General features: G+C 43.5%; 1 protein-coding gene across 8 annotated transcripts in view; it reads right to left on the bottom strand.

Moving 5' to 3' along the window:
* Positions 1 to 17,500, bottom strand: part of KCNMA1 (potassium calcium-activated channel subfamily M alpha 1) — a 767,272-nt gene that overhangs the window by 52,186 nt on the left and 697,586 nt on the right. For all 8 annotated transcript variants that reach the window (XM_077124801.1, XM_077124802.1, XM_077124800.1 and 5 more), the window contains 2 exons: positions 14,816 to 15,040; positions 11,310 to 11,502 (listed from right to left, as the gene is read on the bottom strand). In XM_077124801.1, coding sequence (XP_076980916.1) covers positions 11,310 to 11,502; positions 14,816 to 15,040 — 418 coding nt within the window. The remainder of the gene's footprint in view (positions 1 to 11,309; positions 11,503 to 14,815; positions 15,041 to 17,500) is intronic.

Here is a 17,500-nt window from a genome sequence, read left to right as displayed (position 1 = left end):
TTATGTGCCTTCCTTTACTCAGCCTCAGCCCCTTCCAGATGCCCGTTGGATCCTTTACTTACAATGGCCATATCCTTTTTTGGATGCTTAGCCCCACTTACTCTGTGAAGCCTCTCCTGACCATTACAGCCCAAAGCAACCTCTGCCTTCTCATACCACCTTGCCCGGCAATACACACGGGGCAATTAGCATGTCTGGTAGGACATCTTTACTGGAGATATGTAACAAGATGTTCAACGACTACAATAGCTCTCATAGGATATAGTTTCCACAGAACATCCAACGAAATGTATTTGAAACATTTAAGGGCCATTCATATCCTTCAATATTTCCTAAATCCAAAAGTAAAATAATTCATAAATCAGTTGGCTTCTTGACAGGGCAACTTTTCACAAAGAGAAAAAGTTTTTAGGACTTCACTTGAATTTTTGCCTATAAAAGGATGGATCGAGACAAAAATGCATTGGATGGTTGGGTTGACTCATTTGCTAGCTTGAGGCCAATGCATGTTCTCTTCACAGTATATGAATAAAATTCATGCCTCAGAAAATTACATGACTCATGCCATGTACTTTGCAAGGTACTCTGGAATGATCCAAATGCTAAATTATTAAATATGTGAGTCCGGGTTGGGTTAGAAAACTTATTTCCCATGCCTATGTCACTTTTGTCAAATGTATAGGCAAAAATGAGCTCTTGACTGCATGGACCATGGGATCAGGCATGGACTATAAACCAAGTTGATGCTCAGGATAAGAGCTATTGGTTGAGTCAACCTTCTCCAGAGTCTCATCGGGGACCTGTCTCATCAGACAGTCCATGAGATTAAAAGACTTCCTTTACCTCTGATTATACAACTGAAAGTTGCTCCCACAGGACACCTTCTCTGGACCATTTTCTGCGTGTAACAACCCACCTGAAATCTCAGGCTTTGGGGCCTAGCATGGCCTGTTCTTTCTCATCTATTGCCTTCTACTGAAACTTCCACCTGGAGAGCAGACCGAGTGGATCAAAACTGGAAATACTTTGTGAATCTCTTGACAACGAAAGCAACATTTGAGTCTCCAATTTTCTACCTCCTTCTGACAGCTCCAGAGTCAAATCTCTTAACAGAGGGAAGGGGGAGAAAAAAGTTCATGCAATTCTACCATTCCCAAGGCAGGTTATACAATAGAATGCTTCATGCATCTCCCAACTCGATGCTTGTCTGTCCAGTTGTTGGAGCAAGAAAGACTTGGGCCAATAATCCTCATGTGTCTCCCTGCTGGGATGAGAAAGGCCAGGAACCCAGATAATGGGAGTGCATGGAGACAAGAAACGTCCAGAACAAACTCCAGCCCTTTGGGTTCAAGGATCAGTTTAGGAGTGAGGCTGGCATGTCTTGAGTGCTTTCTCTCCCCTGAATGTTTGTCCCCAGGAATGCCTCCATGACCCTTAAAGTTAGATGTACAGGCCTATTCTTATCAGAATAAAACTTGTACTCTTTTTTCAGGCAGACTGATGCAATGAGAAAAGCATGGGCTTTGGTATCAGACAGTTTGGGGATCAGCACTATCTGCTCGTGACAAGCTGTGAGACTTGGGCAAGTCGCTTAATCTTTCTGAGCCTCAGTTTTCTCTTCTGTTAAATGGAGATAATGACCTCTGTCTCACATGCTTTCTAAGGAGACTAAATGAATGAGATATGGTATATACTGTATTTGAATATGCCTGTCACATGGCTCACATGAAAAAAGGAAATTATAATGCTTAAAAAGGGCTGTTAACTCAGAACATACGTTTGGAGGAGCAAACCAGCTTGGGAGAAAAACTTTCCCCCGCTTGATGCTAAGATGACGAGTGCAGCCCAGCCCTGACACCACCCCACATCTGTTTTCTGTCTTTGAAGCTAAGGTTTCCTTTCACTGCATTTATCCCAAGCTGGACAGGGCTTGACGGGGGATGTGAATCTGCTCCGCACACAGTTGAAAGGAAAAGGTTCTTTCCTCCCTCTCAGACTCTCTCCCCAAGAAAGACTTCCGTGTGTGGAGGACAAAACCTCCATAGGCTCAGAAAGTGACCCAGGTTCTTCCAGCTCCTGCTTGAGTTTTCATTCTTGTTTCTCCTCGTTCTCATTCTTTCTCTAGGAATCTATTACTGGAATAGTAAATGGCAGTCTTAAAAGGATCTCTCGTGTGGTGAGATGCTTGGTAGGAAAAAATTCTCCTAAGTTGAAGTCATTTAGGAAACAGCTGCAATCGTTGCTTTGTTGAAATACATCTGCACCGCTGTGCTGTGCTAGGTCTTGTGATGTCCACAGAAGAAATGTAACCGGGCAGGTCCCTTTCTGTACTTGAGCCCTGCCTGGAGCCCTAAGCCAGATTTTCTTTATTGTTTAGTAAGCTCTTTTAATGAAATGTTCTACTCTTATTATAGAGGACTCAAAATAAGATCTAAATCACAAACCAATAAAAGAAAATTATTGGGCTGGGTCTCTAAAGTTACTACCTAGAGGCTACTCCAGTGTGGTATTTATAAATCTCTAAACAGTTAAGTATAATTGTCTTTCTGGTTTTTGGGAAGGAAGCCAACAGCAGTTTCAGTTACAAGTGAAGAAAAATATTTTAGCATTGAGCTTTGTTCGTTCGGTGGGTATAAAGAAAAATGGCTTCTCCCTTACCACCGTTTCAGAATTGAGAGAGAATATTGCAGTAATGAAATGTTATATGGGAGCAGCAGAAAAAATGCATCTCTGATTTCAAGGAGGGAGAATGTGCATGGGGGTATGTGCCCAGGCGTATTTGCAAGAGAGATGGAGCGGCCTAGGGGTGAGGGAAGTGAAGCTTAGAGGAGTTGAAGAGGGGAGAAAACTGGGAAGGACAAGTGGTGAAGTGTGACTTGGGAATTGGAGACGGGGTGGTCTGTTAAATTAATGGGAAATCCAGATGCGAGTTGCTCATCCCAAGATTGGCCGTTCCCTGTGTTAGACACAAAGCACCATTTGAGAAGTATGTGAGTGCTTCCACTAAAAAAAGCCATAACCCCAGACCTGCCAAACACCATCGCTCTCCTTCTGGACTGAGGACGTTGAGCATATAAAACAGAGATCCCTATGCAATGAAAATCAACAAAAGTTCTAGAGGCCTTCAGTTATAAAGGATCAGAGAACTCATCTAATCCACTCTCCCTTCTATTACACCAAGATGAATTCTGTAGCCTTCCTCTGGCAAGGGGCATGCAGTAATAGGACCCTCACTATACTTTCAGGCAGCCCATTCTATTCTGGAAATGTCTTCTTTGTGTTGGGCTAAAATCTGGTTTGCTTTCACCATTAGCCATCAGTCCTGGTTTTATTCAATGTGGCAAAAAACGAAACAGCTCTTCAAGTCTGCTAGCCCCATTCTTTTAGGCACTTTGCAGTGACATATTTTCTAGACTTTTCACCATTCAGGTTGTCCCCTTTGCAACATTCTTTTGTTTATCAATTCTTTCTTTCTAATTTTCATAGATTTTGACATATTCTCCCTCAGACAGACTAGGATGAAACAAGGAGTACTCGAAATAGATTACAATTTTCTGAGTAAGGTTTAAGATTGCGTTAACCTCCTCCAGCCTGTCTTTAGTCATTGTGTGAAACTCAATGCTCAGTTGTACATTCCATTCTGTATATTTTGCTACCAAGCTTCAGTTTAGGAAGTTCCTTTTGAATCCTGATCAGCCTTCCAATAATTTATATATCTCTATGTACAGTGCATCATCCAAAGATAAAAAGAATAGTCACACTTTCCTCCCTAGAACAGTAAAAGGTAGCTCGGACTTTAGAAGGGGAATGGTGTGTGTAGCCTGTGCCAAGAATGCTGCCTCTCCAAGGGCTACTGCCATGCTTCCAAAGAAACATATCATCCCCTACTTGAGGCTCTTACCCTTTGTTGAACTTCACACCTAGGAGAGGAGCTGCTTAAATGTGGACATTCATTCATTGTAGCTGTGGCTGAAGGTCACAGAGTACGAGCGTAACTGTAATATGGTGTGTGTCTGTACATGTGCATACATGTGTTGTATGCCTGCTGATGCATGTGTAACCCACCTTAATTTTTTTTACCTTGTTGGCCCAGAAGGGGGCATATATTATAGAAAAATCACTTCGAAGGAGGTGAGGAAAACAAGGTGTGGGCATGTGTTCTCTGGTTGGTGTCTCTGCTCCTCCCTCCCCTGGGACACCAAGGACCTAGCTCCATTCTTGGGCTCCCAGTTTTGACCCTCTAACCTCTCTTTCCAAGATGTTTCTCAGACTCATGTTCTTCAACCTTCTTTCCTCACTCCTCTTCCCTGAGGCTGTCCTTTGTTCCTAGAGTATGAACAATGTGCCAGATCTCTAGCTATGGCCCTCTCTTGGATTCAGGACTTCATCTCCACCCATCTACTTTTCATCTCCACCTGGACTCTCCACTGAGTCCACATGGAAATGAACCATGACTACCATCGAACCCACTACCTTCTCCCAGAAGCCAGTTCCTCACCTTAGGCCTCTTCCTATGAGCAGCATGAAGCTTACTTCCATGCAGTCTGTTTTACATCTATGACGTTACACACTAGAACCTTCCATTTCTTTTCCAGTTTCTGGTTTAATTCTGGATAACCACAGCTCCTAACAAGTGTCCCTGAAGCCTCTTCTTTTCCAGTCCAAACAACATTTCCCAGGGCCTCTAGATCAATCTCCCTAAAATCAAGGTCCAATCCCATCACTCCCTGACTTTCAAACCTTCCATAGCTTCCCAGTGCCTACTGAATTATTTCTAGCTTCTTAACTCTTAAAGGCCATTCCTCAATGCCCCAACCTCATTTCTGCCTCATCTCTCCTGGTTGTCTTATATACGTGATGTATTCCAGCCAAATGATATTCTTTGCTGCCCTTCCAACACATCCCCGCTTACCTCCGCCCCCTTATGAATATTCTTCTCTCTGATTCAGGCCAGCTGTCTTCATCTCCACCTGTTGAAATGCCATCCTTTTCTCCAAAGCCTAACTCACACTCACCCTCCTGCCTCTCTGCCTGTCCCAAATGTTAGTCCCCAGAGAATTTAATTCTCTCATGGTAAGAAACCAGAATTATGAAGCAGAGTCATATATTTGCATATGAGGTTACAAGGACCAGAAGCTGCCTTATTCATCCCTGTCTCTCCAGCAATGCCTGCCATAGGCAGTCTGAGCACGAGACAGGTGCTTACTAAGTGTCTTTGGAATTGAATTGGCACCTACATGCCAGCGACCAGGAATCGGATGAATGCAGGGTACAGAAAAGACAAGGGAACCACAGAAGACCCTTAACCAACATCTACATTTAGTCCCAATTTTGACACATACACGCAATCTTCTTAAAGAGATCCAGAATCTGAGGCGAGCATGCTGGCTTTGGAGGTAACGCTGCTGTTGAACATTTGGGCAGTGCTAGATGTCAGCCTTGTTGCCTTTCAACAGCCATGCTCAAGAAGAACCAGCTCTAGCTGCTGATAGCCCCTGTCTACGCACTTCCGGTGGCCCTGAGTCCTGATGTTTTGTCACCTTGAGACATATGACAGGGAAACAGTTGACAAATACAACACGCAGGCAGAATATAGTTAAAGCCTGTCTGTGCCACAACCTCCACCCCCTTTTTCCTCCACCTATAAGTGGAGGAAAAACCTATGAGTGCTCAGCCTTGGGGAAGATAGCGACCTTCCAGAAATATGAAAGGAAAGAAGTGGAACACAGTCAAGCTGAGCCGACAGGATTTTCCTAAAGAAGCAAAATGGAAGGATGGTTAGGATCTCCAGCTTCCAAGACTTGGAGACGTGGGTTGAAATCATCACGTAACCTTCTAAACCTCAGTCTCCTCATCTTTACAATGGAAGTAGGAACCTCATTACCTCACATAGCTCTTCTGAGAAGCAGTTAGGGCTGAGGTTCTCAGCCCTGGCTGCACGTGGGAATCCCCTGGGAAGCCTGTAAAGGCCGATACCCAGGTTGTACCCTCAGCCAATTAAATCAGAACTGCTCATGCAGCAAACTTTTAAAAGTTCCCTTAGGTGATTACAGTGTGCAACCAAGGATGTGAACCAGTCATCTAAGAAATGCATATTGTCTCAGTTGGCAAAAATCCTACCATACAGTTGCAGCAATTGTTCATGAAACATTGGCAATTATTATTACAGTTGCTGTTGTTGTTATTCAGACAGGTTTGGTTTGGGCTTGGAGCCCTTGTGGAAAAGAAAAGTTGTCAGTGTAATACCATGAAGCTCAGCTCTGGCTCTGCAACATGTGTTTCTTTTTCTGAGCCCATTCTTCTCTCCGATCCAATATTCTACGCTGTAGCTCTTTCATATCGTTTATCCTATATGCCCGTTCTCTGATCATATAGGGATTTTTAGCAGGTTGGTTTTTTTTTAGCTTCTCAGTCTATAAGCTCCACCTACCGGTTTGACTCCTCCACCTGCCAACGTAGACCTGGTGGTTGCTCATTTTAAGATCGTTCACCAGCACCTTTGAATATTTTGCCCCCTAGTAATCCCTATCCCAAGGCAAAGCAACTTCTACTCTCTCTGCTCATCCTGCCAAGTGCTGCAAAGAAAACCTCATAGCTGCAATTCCTGGCTTCATTATACCTCCATGGGTCTAACCTCAGCTTAATCCTTACCAAGCTCACTCATCTTTTACATAACCCCTGTCAGTTCCCATACGTTTCTCATGACATTTGCTCTGAACCTTTATTATGATCGGTTCCCTGCCCCAAACACCCCAGCGCCTTAACTCCTCAATGAAAAACCAAACTTCCTCCTCTATGAAGTAGGCAAAAGCCATCAGACTGAGCTTCCTTCACATCACCCTGTCAATTCCAAATTAAGCTTCATCTTCCCCACCCAGCCTTGCTGTCTCAGAGGCATGAGTTCTCATTCTTTCTTCTTTTTAATGCCATATTATCTTCTGCTGACTCTCTCCATTCCTTCCTCTATCATTGAACTTTCTTGCAATTTCAAACTTGACTTTTCTAAGAAGCTTCACCTAGGTTAATTTTGGCCAACAAATTTGCTGTATTTCTCCTCATTCTAAAAACTAAAATGAAATCCTTTCCTTGATGAGAGCCTCTGAAATATACTGTTTTTCTCCTTACCTGCACTTGAAAGAGTACTATGTGGTCTCCAATTCTTACCTTCTGTTAGTGTCTCAGCCCCATGAATGTTGGCTTCTATAGGCAACAAGCTACTCAACTACCTTTGCCAAGGTCATCCATGATGTCCTGATGGTCAAATGCATCAATGCCTCTTCTAGGCCCTCTTCTACATGACTTTTCTGCAGTATCTGACAGTGCTAAACATTCTTTCCTTTCAAATCAGTTCAGCCCAACATATTCTGATTTTGTGCCAAGTCTGTCCTAGACCTGTACTAGAGGCACTCGGAACACACAAATAAGCAAGACAGGAAATAGTGTTTTCCAATTAAAGAGCTCACACTCTACTCAGGAAAACAAATACATCAACAAAATAATTAGAATACATTCTAGATTGTTAACCTGGAATTTGTAAAACTCTCTTCTCCTTTACTTTTCAAACTGCCCACTCCTTCTCCCCTAAATACCTGCCCTCAGCACTTTTGCTAGATTTTCTTTCTCTGCTTGCCCTTTCAGTACTGGTGTTTCCCAAGGTTCCCTGTTTTGTCCTTTTCTCTGAATTGTTTTGCCCTGAATCCCTGGGAAATATTCATTTTTAAGGCCTATATACCACCTATTGCCAATGACACCCAAAACTATAACTTTGAACCTGTCTTGATCCCTATAACCATATGCTCTTACTTATTGCTGGATGTTCCATAGATGCTTTCAACTCAATTAGACCAGGGCAGAATTTCTTACATTCTACCCCAGACATTTTCTTCTCCTGTTTCCTCTGCTTACTTAATCACTTCCATGATCATCTAGTAGTCAACCTCAAAACTCATCTCCAACTCCTCAGCCTTGCTCATCCACTCCTCCTTTCCACCCACCTGGCCTTCAATGGCTATCATTTTTGTGTTTCAAATCCATCTCAATTTTGTTTTGCTCTCCTGACCAACTCAACTGAAGCTGTACTGTCAGCCTTTATCACATCCCTTCTAATCCACAAATAGGCTTCTATCATAGCTCATGCCCCCATCTCTTCCCACCTCTAAGCCATGCTCATATTTTTGTCTGTTCCCATTTCAAAAGATGACTTAATCATTATTTTTTCTAAATCTTTGATGACTCTCCCAAATCCAAGCCCTTCCAGCAAGCACAAGACTGTGTTCTAGAACCGCACTGTTCAATATGGCAGCCACTACCCATAAATGGCTATTTAAACTTAAATTTACTAAAATTAAATTAAAAATTCAGTTCCTTAGTCACACTAGCTACATTTCAAGTGCTCATAGCCTATTGTATTTAACATCCACGAACGCCACATCTTCTGTGATGTCTTCTCAATGTCTCCATGTTTTTACCTTTATCCTTACCTCACCGTGCTGCAACTGTTTACAGGGATGCCTCCTCCACTAATCTGAGCCCTTCAAGGACAGCGAGTGTCTGAATCCAAGTCATCTCTGTGTCTGTGCCTTTCACAGTGCCTGACACAGAGTAAGCACTTATTTATCCTTCTTTCTTTCCTTTATGAGTAATTCTTACCGGAAAATTGACCCTTATATGAGTCACTCTTACTTCTACAGGAAGAAAGTTTAAGGTGCTCAGTTCATAAACTTAATATTAAAACAAAATGGAATAGTCACTCACATCCCCCCCGCCTCATTACAGGTACTGACTCTGGCAGTTCTCTGAAATGTACTCTTTCCCCCCTTCCTCTGGTCACCCTCCCTTCCAAGATCAGACTCAGTTCTCATCTTTTAGAACCACAGGGAAACAGTCTGGCAAGAGCCACTGTTGTACCAGCTGATTTAAATTGAAATGTTTTCCCCAGATAAATGCGTGCTAAATAATACACCAGCTCTCCAGCCAAAGGGAAGTGACAGCCACTCTGTAAATAAAGGCACTTAGTTGCCGGTAAAGAGCTGTAAAGTGGTTCAGAGCTGATGTTTGCTGACCAGCAAGAGGCAACTTCACCTGCTTTATATAATTGTCACTGAAGTCTTGCCTGCTGTATATTAAAACTGCATCTCATAGACCCGACTGTCACATCGGATAGACCATCCAGCATGAGGTATGCCACCTTTTGCTGTAATTGTTTGTGACAACCAGCCATCACATCTCAGATCTTTTCAGAAAGTGTCTGGTCCAGAATCCCTAGGAGGGCCAAATTCTGACACCATGTGGGCTAGAAAAGTGACACCAAAAGAGATGGGAAGAAAGAAGAGAGAAGGGGAGAGAGGCTTTGTTCATCCAGAAGACCTAATGACACACAGCATGGAGTGTCCAGACACCACATTCCACAGACACTCTACCTTCTTGATGTTAAAACACATTTCACACATTGAAATGCATCATCTTAAAAAAAAGATTTCCTATAAGGTTGCATGGCTATTTTGGTCCAAGGGCAGACACATTTGTCCTAAGCAAGTGCACATTTCTGTTCTGCTAGGTTCTGGAGAGATGGTGACATAGCAATCTGGAGAAAGCAGAGGAGAGAATTTCATAAAGGTCTGTGGAATAAATAGTGATGCAAGTGGGGAGAAATCTATGTAGTTATAACTAAGGAGAAGTTAGATTTGTTTCCCAAAATGAAAAGAGGAACACAAAACTCAATTTGTGCCCTGGTAATCCAACACCCCTTAAGTTTGGTCAAACCAAATGCTCAGATGATAGTAAGAAAAATAGCTGAGGCTAACCAGCATTCCAGTTGGTCAAAAGGGTCTTGAAGAAGTGTGGCAGGGAAACCCAGCTTGTTCATCTGGGCCCATGGGAGTCCACAGAGGTGGGCTCAGGATGAACAGACAATGGTGGGCACAGAATGCTCCCCCACTGCGTGGGGGAGAAGTCCTTCCCTGTCTTGATAACCACCTGCCTTTGGAAGGTCAGGGAAGAGAGGGTTAGAAAGCAAGGACAAAAGAGGAGCAGGTAGGTTAGAAAAATGAAAAACCTGAGTTTTGTGGGGCCATGGATTTGATTTGCTTTCACTGAAAGCAGAAACAGAATGCTTGCTGGCTAATGGAGGGGCATAAGCCCAACTACACTGCTGACCTGAAGTCTATGAAAATGGTTTCAGGACATGGAAACACATTCTCTGTCTTCTTGTTGTGTGTGTGTGTGTGTGTGTGTGTGTGTGTGTGTGTGTGTGTGGGCACATATGTGCATACAAAAAACAATGCTGTTCCTTTTTCCTTCCACCATACCTCCAACCAAAACCTATTTTCCTTATTGCTTGTTTCTATGCAAAAAAAAAGAAGAGAGCTTTGAGTACGTATCTGGGGAGAGGAGGGAAGCATCTTACAGACAGTTCGGCAATTATATAGGATCTGAAATGCTGGAATAAGATTTAAGAGAGCTGATAGAAACACCTAGGTCAGATGCATATGTAACTAAATTATAAGTTGAAATTATAATATACGGGCCTCAAAAATCACAATTATTGAATTGGGAAGAAACAGGCATACTGGGGAAAGGGGATGTTTTCCTGTTCCCTCCTGTTAGGCCCTATCTCTGTGCAAAAGGAGAACCTCTTTGCTTTCACTTCTTTCCACTACCCTTGCTAGTTCCTCCGAAGCACGATCATTAGACAGGGTTTGATGGGTGCAAAGATTTATTGTGCTTTAAAGCAGTGCGTGAGAACCACCTGGAGATCTTGTGGGTCACCTAGAGATCTTGTAAAAAATGCAAATTCCACCCAGTAGGCCTGGAGTGGGCCATGAGGCTGTATTTTAACAAGCTCCCAGGTGATATCCATACCGGCAGGTGAAGGGCTGGGGGAGGCTACACATTGCAGAGCAAGGGCTTAAAGGCAGGAGCCCAGTACCAACTCAACGGGAAAAATATATACTGGCAACAACACCGGGAATTGTTCAGCCAGCATCTTTTTAGTGCCCTGACATTTAGCCGGTGACCCTGGCCATAAAGCCCCTGTTTGCGAAGGCTGACAGGGTGGCAATTTAAAGGCTTGTTTATTCTCTGGGAACGCAGCCTGTTTCTTCGCGTGGGTTTTCCGGTCTGGGGCCTGCTTCCCAGGACGGCCAAACCGCGGCAGCAGATGCCCCTTTAAAAGCCATCACAGCGTCTGGCAGGTTTCACTGCCAGGCAAGCTGATGGGAGCCTCTTAGAGTTACGGAGTGAAGAATATCTCTCTTGCCAGCCCCTGTCCCCCACAGGCACAGCAGAGAAGTATTACAGGCTGTCCTTACCTTGGGAATTAGCCTGCAAGACGCCGATGCTGTCATCAAACTGCATAGATTTGATGTTGAGTGACGCCAAGATGCACTCCTTGTCCTGCAGTGAAGTATCATCAATATTATTCTGATTGGCTGACAGAATAACGCACATGTCACAGAGGTTGATGTTGACGGCCCTTAAATCAGCCCGACTTAATGGTGTACCCTTTGGCATAGAGGAAAGAAAAAAGAAAACAAACAAACACGCAAATGTGAGACCAAGGGAGGAGAGGAAAAGAGGTAAAAAAAAAAAAAAAATTTAATACAAATAAAAACAAATTAAAGATGGAGCTGGTGCTTTGGGAAATTCTTTAACAAGTGTCTTTTTTATGCCTTGACATTAAGCTGGCCCAACTGTGTTCAGGGGAATAGGAGCCGCGTGCTAATCTAAAGGGTAGTCGGTGCTGATGGCAGCATTTTAGGCCTCTCTCAATCCTCAATCAAGCTGTTACCAACAAATGGGGGAGAGGAGTAACACCAGGGTTCTACATCTTCTTTCTGCCCAGAAATCGTCTTGATTTAAGTCACTGTCCTGTGGCAACCTCTGGCTTTCAGAATGTAACAAGGAGGTGGGTTTCAAATGCCTGTTTATTTAATAGCAGGTCACTTCTGTCTCAGGCAAAAGGCAGTCACTCCAGCTAGCATTTCCAAGGCAGCCAGGGGGAAAGGCCAGGGGCAATAGGGTGGGGCTGGAAGCTCTGCTCATTTTGGAAGCTGGAGGGGAACTAGGGAGCAGGCAGGAAGGGGGAGCGGATTGGATGCATGCACCTCTTGTGTGTGTGTGTGTGTGGGGGGGATGGAAAGGAGCAAGCCACATAATTTCATTGCATATTTCCAACAAGGGAAAAAAAAAAGGGAAATCGCTTAATTGTCTAACAACAGAGAATTGCTCAGTATGTGACTGGATTCAATGGAGGGCTACGGAGCTGGTAAAGAGAAGGAGCTAGAGTTTTGTGTAGGCCTGCAAGGAGAGGAATGTCAGAGAAAGAGGGGTAAGGCTAAAAAGTTCTGGCACGGTGTGATTTCATTTATGTAACAACAACAACAAAACCCACAAAACAAAACCACATATTTATAACTGTATTTATAAGTGTCTGTAAATTCAGTGAGAAGGCGCAGGAAAAATACACACTAAACTAATAACAGTAATTACCTCTAGGGAGGGGAACAGATTGGGGGGAGAAGGGGGAATTGTGCTTTTGACTTTATATACTTCTGTACTGTTTGAATATTTTATAACAAGAACATATTTGTATATAGCGTGTGTAATTAAAAATAAATAAGCCAGTAAACAAATTATTTAAAAATGCTATAACAACAACAGACAGTGGGGGGAAAAAACACCAGATCAAGGAGGCAATGACAGAGAGCCTGGGAATGCCGCCAGAGGGGAGGGGCAGTGTCGGAGGAGAGGGGCAAGACCTCAAGCACTAATCTGGCTGGCTATTATCAAAGGTCCCGTGTGCCAGGCAGCCTCGTTTTGGGGTTCATGTCTGGCCTCCAACCTGAATTCAGCTCCTACTTTGCCCATATGGAGCCCCAAGGTGCCTTCTACTCAGTGACTATGCAGGGAGCTGGGAGAGGGTTTTCCAGCTGCTGCAGGTTTCTGGATGTCTTCCTCCCATTTCCTTTTCTGGAGAGGTGGCACTTGGCTGCAGAGATCAAGGCCATCTCTTCTACCACTCAGAGTCCACACTGATTCTATTTTCGGCCCCCAACATACTGTGGCAAAGTGGAATTATGGAGGGAGGGACATAGAAGGGTTATGGGTACTGAGAAGCTTCTAATTCTAGATCCTGGAGCAGTATGTTTAGAGAGAAGAAAAACACCCTCTTCTTCTTCAATCTCTTTAATTTTTATTTACTTATTTTTGGCATGGGCAGCTCTGGGAATCGAACCCAGGTCTCCGGCTTGGCAGTTGAGAATTCTGCCACATGGCACCACCCTCCTTCGCTCTCTTTAGACAAAAGAAGTCTGACCAACTGCCTGAATCATTTTGTCAGCATATAAGCCTCAATTGCCTACATCCATATTCTTTTACTTTTCACCTTGTAGGGAATCCAGCAGTAATTGTGATATAAGACAATCCTGCACAGTTGTACAAGTGTGATTTCAGAGCACAAGAAATACAAATGACATATGGAGCAATATCATGTGCTTTCCTGGGCCTATGTGGGGCATTGTTTAAACAATGAAATACGTGAAGACACAGTGAAGGTCCATTTTGTACAAATATGTAGTGCTTGTTATGCTAAATTTCAGAAGTTTTGAAGGGGACCTGCAAATATGACAGCTCATTCACAGACAGGGAGGTGAGTGGATGCTTCCAAGGGCCTACAGAAGACACAGACGTATGACACACACACCCCAAACATCACATACACATCTTACACACCACACATATACACCAAATCACACACACAGACTCACACAGAAAAATAATAGGCTCTTCACAAAGGTACTTTTAGAGCCCAGTCCAAAATGTAGTCAACAGTGGCCATGTGTACAGATGAATATAATATTTATATTATATAAAATATATAATCTGTCATAGTCCTGAAATTAGCAGGGAATTTTTCTGTTTATGACCTTCCATATTTATGACTATTAATTTGTCACTAAGTTGCTGGGCTTTTCTCCAAAACAGAACTGTCTGATATTTTTCTTGCTTCTTTATGTACTTAGTGAGTACCCATTGTACCAGGCATTATGCTAAGGGCAAATGATGCCTGGTAATGGGTGTTACTTGTGGATAGATTCATCTATGGTCTTTAATGAATTATATTACTTGACTCTTTTTCCCATTTTTGGGATTCTAGAAGAAAAAATGGAAAAAAAGAATGGATTTCGGTTCCATAAGAGAAAAAAAAGAAAAAAAGGACTTCTAAACTTAGAATCTAATCCATATGCATTAATTTTAGGGATGTGAATTTCCAAGAAAAATGTTTGGAGGAATTTCGACATGGAGAACTACATCAAATGCTGAAATGCATAAGGCTCTACGATTTTCAGAATGTTTATGAAAAACACGTTGAGTGATGATTGGAGGTAGTTAGTTATATGATTCCTAGATCATGAAATCCCATATCCTTGCCCTGAATTATGGAGTCCCAAACTCCATAGGATGCATAAAATGCTAGAAATAAGTTCATAAGTAAATTCCACTATAAGCCTTACAACAGTTTGTGTTGGCGAGGGAGGGAGTGTTGAGACGCTGAGATGGTGAATACATCTGATACAGCTCAACTTCACTCCCTTGTCAAGGGTGGACTTAGCTGAAAATCTCTTTTAATAATGTCCCCCAGGGTTAGGATTTTCCTTGAGGGAGCACAGGGGAAGGACTGAGTCCTCAGGCCCAAAACCAGATGAAGAAGCAGTGGCATGATCAAAGCCACAACTATCCTATCCATCTGGGATCTTCTTCTGTGAACGAAAAGAAGAAGAACAAAGCATCAACGACGCAATGACCTTGGACTTACGGGCAATATGGACACTTTGGGGAAGTTGTGAAGCGTCTCCCATTCCCGCTTGAGGTACTCAATGGAGCCCACGAAGACGATGTGCTTGAGCTCGTGGTAATGGAAGTTGCTGGCGCGGAGCGGCATCACCAGGTTCCGGAGGCCAATCAGGGCTGAGCTGACATCGCCGAAGATGCAGACCACCACGTGGCCACTCAGGACGGTCATGGCGGCCTCGCTTCGCGTCTGCAACGACAGGTACAGGCACATGGGCTAGGTGGCCTCCCAGGGTTGTTGCAAGGGGGAAGGAAATCATTTGCCTAGAGCATCTTGCAAACATTGGCTGAGTGCTTATGATGGGCTATTATGTGCTGTTATTTTTATTTCAGTCCTGTTCTCTTTATGCCATACATATCGACAATTTTCAATCTGTGTGTATATATTATTCATTTTATGATAACCTATATCCACACACATCCCTGCCTTCACAGACAGAACATTTGAGAAAGAAGTGCCACACACATATGAGAGTAGGAGAGCCTTCAGCACAATCTCCAAGGGAGGAACACAGGAAGGAATAGGAATATTTATGTTATTTGGAAAAGGAAGTCTTGGTTTCTAGGAAACTGACGAAATTAACAGCCTTTTTCTGCCTCTCTGATTGAGATGTTAATAAACCAGTCAGATCCCTATGTTGGTCTCAACTTGAGAAACTGAATTGAGTTCTAGATTCATCAGTGAGAGGCCCCGTGCTCTTCTCCACAATCTGACGGGGAGATAGATGCGCGTCCGTCCAGCCATGCACCAGTGGAAAGAGCTTGGCATCCTAAGCTGGAGGGGACAAACCATGGGCCCCAGGACAGATCTGGTCTGCCACTGGTTTGTGTATGGTAGTGATCTAAGAGTGTTTTTTTTTTTTTTTAATGTTTGAGAAAAATCAAAGGAGAATATTTCATAACATGTCAGCATTATATGAAATTCAAGTTCCAATAAAGTTTTATGGGAACGCAGCCACGCTCATTCATTTAGGGACTGTCCATGGCTGCTTTTGTGCTACAACCACAGAGTTGACTAGGTGCGACAGACTGTGTGGCCCACAGGGTCTAAATTATTTATTGACTGACCATTGACAGGAAACTTTGCTGACCCTTGCCCTAAGCTAATGTTTCTTTGAGGATATCCAGAGACAAGCCTGAAAGGTTACATCTTATGTAAATCATTCAGAAGAAGACCCCTAAATAATCAGTTAGAGGAAGACTCCAGCTTCTTAGGAAATGCAAATGGTTAGCTGCTGTTGGTCCTTTTTGCTCACTGAGTTAGTGAAGCACACAATACACGGAGACCAGTGGGGCCCTTTCCCTACTGCTCCTTCCGGCCCAATGCCTTCCCTCTTGCCTTCCATGCTCCCTGTCCACTGACTGCATGCCTGGATGGCCCCAGTGGCTTGCAATGCTTTTGGGGAGGCATGCTAATTTCCAGTGCTTGATTTAATCCCACAATTGACAAGCACATTGATTGTTTAAATGCCGATATTGCAATTCATGACAATGTCAGAGTTATTACAGTAATCCCCAAGGAGAGGAGGCAGCTAGCTTTCACTCTCTGATCATTAGAATAAAGCAGAGACTGTCACCTTTATCGGTGTCCCTCTGCAGCAGTACAGGGAAGCCTGATACAAGGGCTCTAATAAACTATGATCATGTGAGGCTCCACTGGAATTCATAACATACATCACCACTTCTTGGAAAAGACCTGGAGTTAGTTATCTTAGCTGCAGGGAAGAGTGTCTGTGTGTGTGTGTGTGTGCGTGTGCATGTGCGTGTGTATGGGTACCACCAGCAAAGATGCATCTAGTCTGTAACGTGCTATGAGGGGGTCACCTAATTATTTTTAATTGGCCAAGTCAGCTGGGCGGCTAGCTCCCTCAACAAACCAGAGGGTTACATATGCATCCAGAGCGGGAGCTGGGAAATCTATAATGGGGAAGTCAAGAAGAGATGTTAGAGCGGGTGAGGCACAGATGCTGATCCCAGGAGCATAAATCTGGGAACATCTCCTGGAGAACCTGGAAAAGATATGAATTTTTAGGCCTCAGCCTTGGAGAGTCGGATTCCACCAGGTTTAAGACCGACGGGATACGCTACTCAGATGTACATCTTTGTGATTCCTATGAATCCTCCCAGAGCCAACCCAAGCTGAGCCTTTATGTTTTCATGCCTTTCAAAGTACAGTTGGTTTGTATCCGAAAGGCCTTTCTGAGCCACTCCAACACATGTCAGTCTTCCTTGGATTTCAACAGCGCTTCATTCCTCACATCACTTTTTAAATGTACTGTTTTCTGGTTACATTTTATATCTTGGAAATGAACTGTCATTTCATAGATATTGGAACCGTCACTTCTATTTTCTAACCCCCCAAAGCAGTTAGTACCCAACAGCCAGGGGTACACACAAACCCAAGGCCTCTTCTTGCAATCTGGCCCTTCCTATCATTCCCACCTCTGCTCGAATGTTACACTAGAGGGCTTCTTGGACAACACTGTCTAAATAGCATCTTCGAGGCCCTTTCTAGCCCCTCATGCTGCTTTATTTTCCTCCAAGTACTTTACCAATACTTGAAATGTTATTATTTACTCACTTGCCTACCTTGCAACCTTCTCTGGGCCACTAGAATCCAAGCTGTAGGAGAGCCGTAGTCAGGTTTTCA

This window comes from Tamandua tetradactyla, chromosome 13, assembly GCF_023851605.1.
Source record: "Tamandua tetradactyla isolate mTamTet1 chromosome 13, mTamTet1.pri, whole genome shotgun sequence".
Classification (NCBI taxonomy): Eukaryota; Metazoa; Chordata; class Mammalia; order Pilosa; family Myrmecophagidae; genus Tamandua; species Tamandua tetradactyla.
The sequence above is the reverse complement of the archived record's forward strand: the minus strand, read 5'-3'. Positions and strand labels throughout refer to the sequence as shown.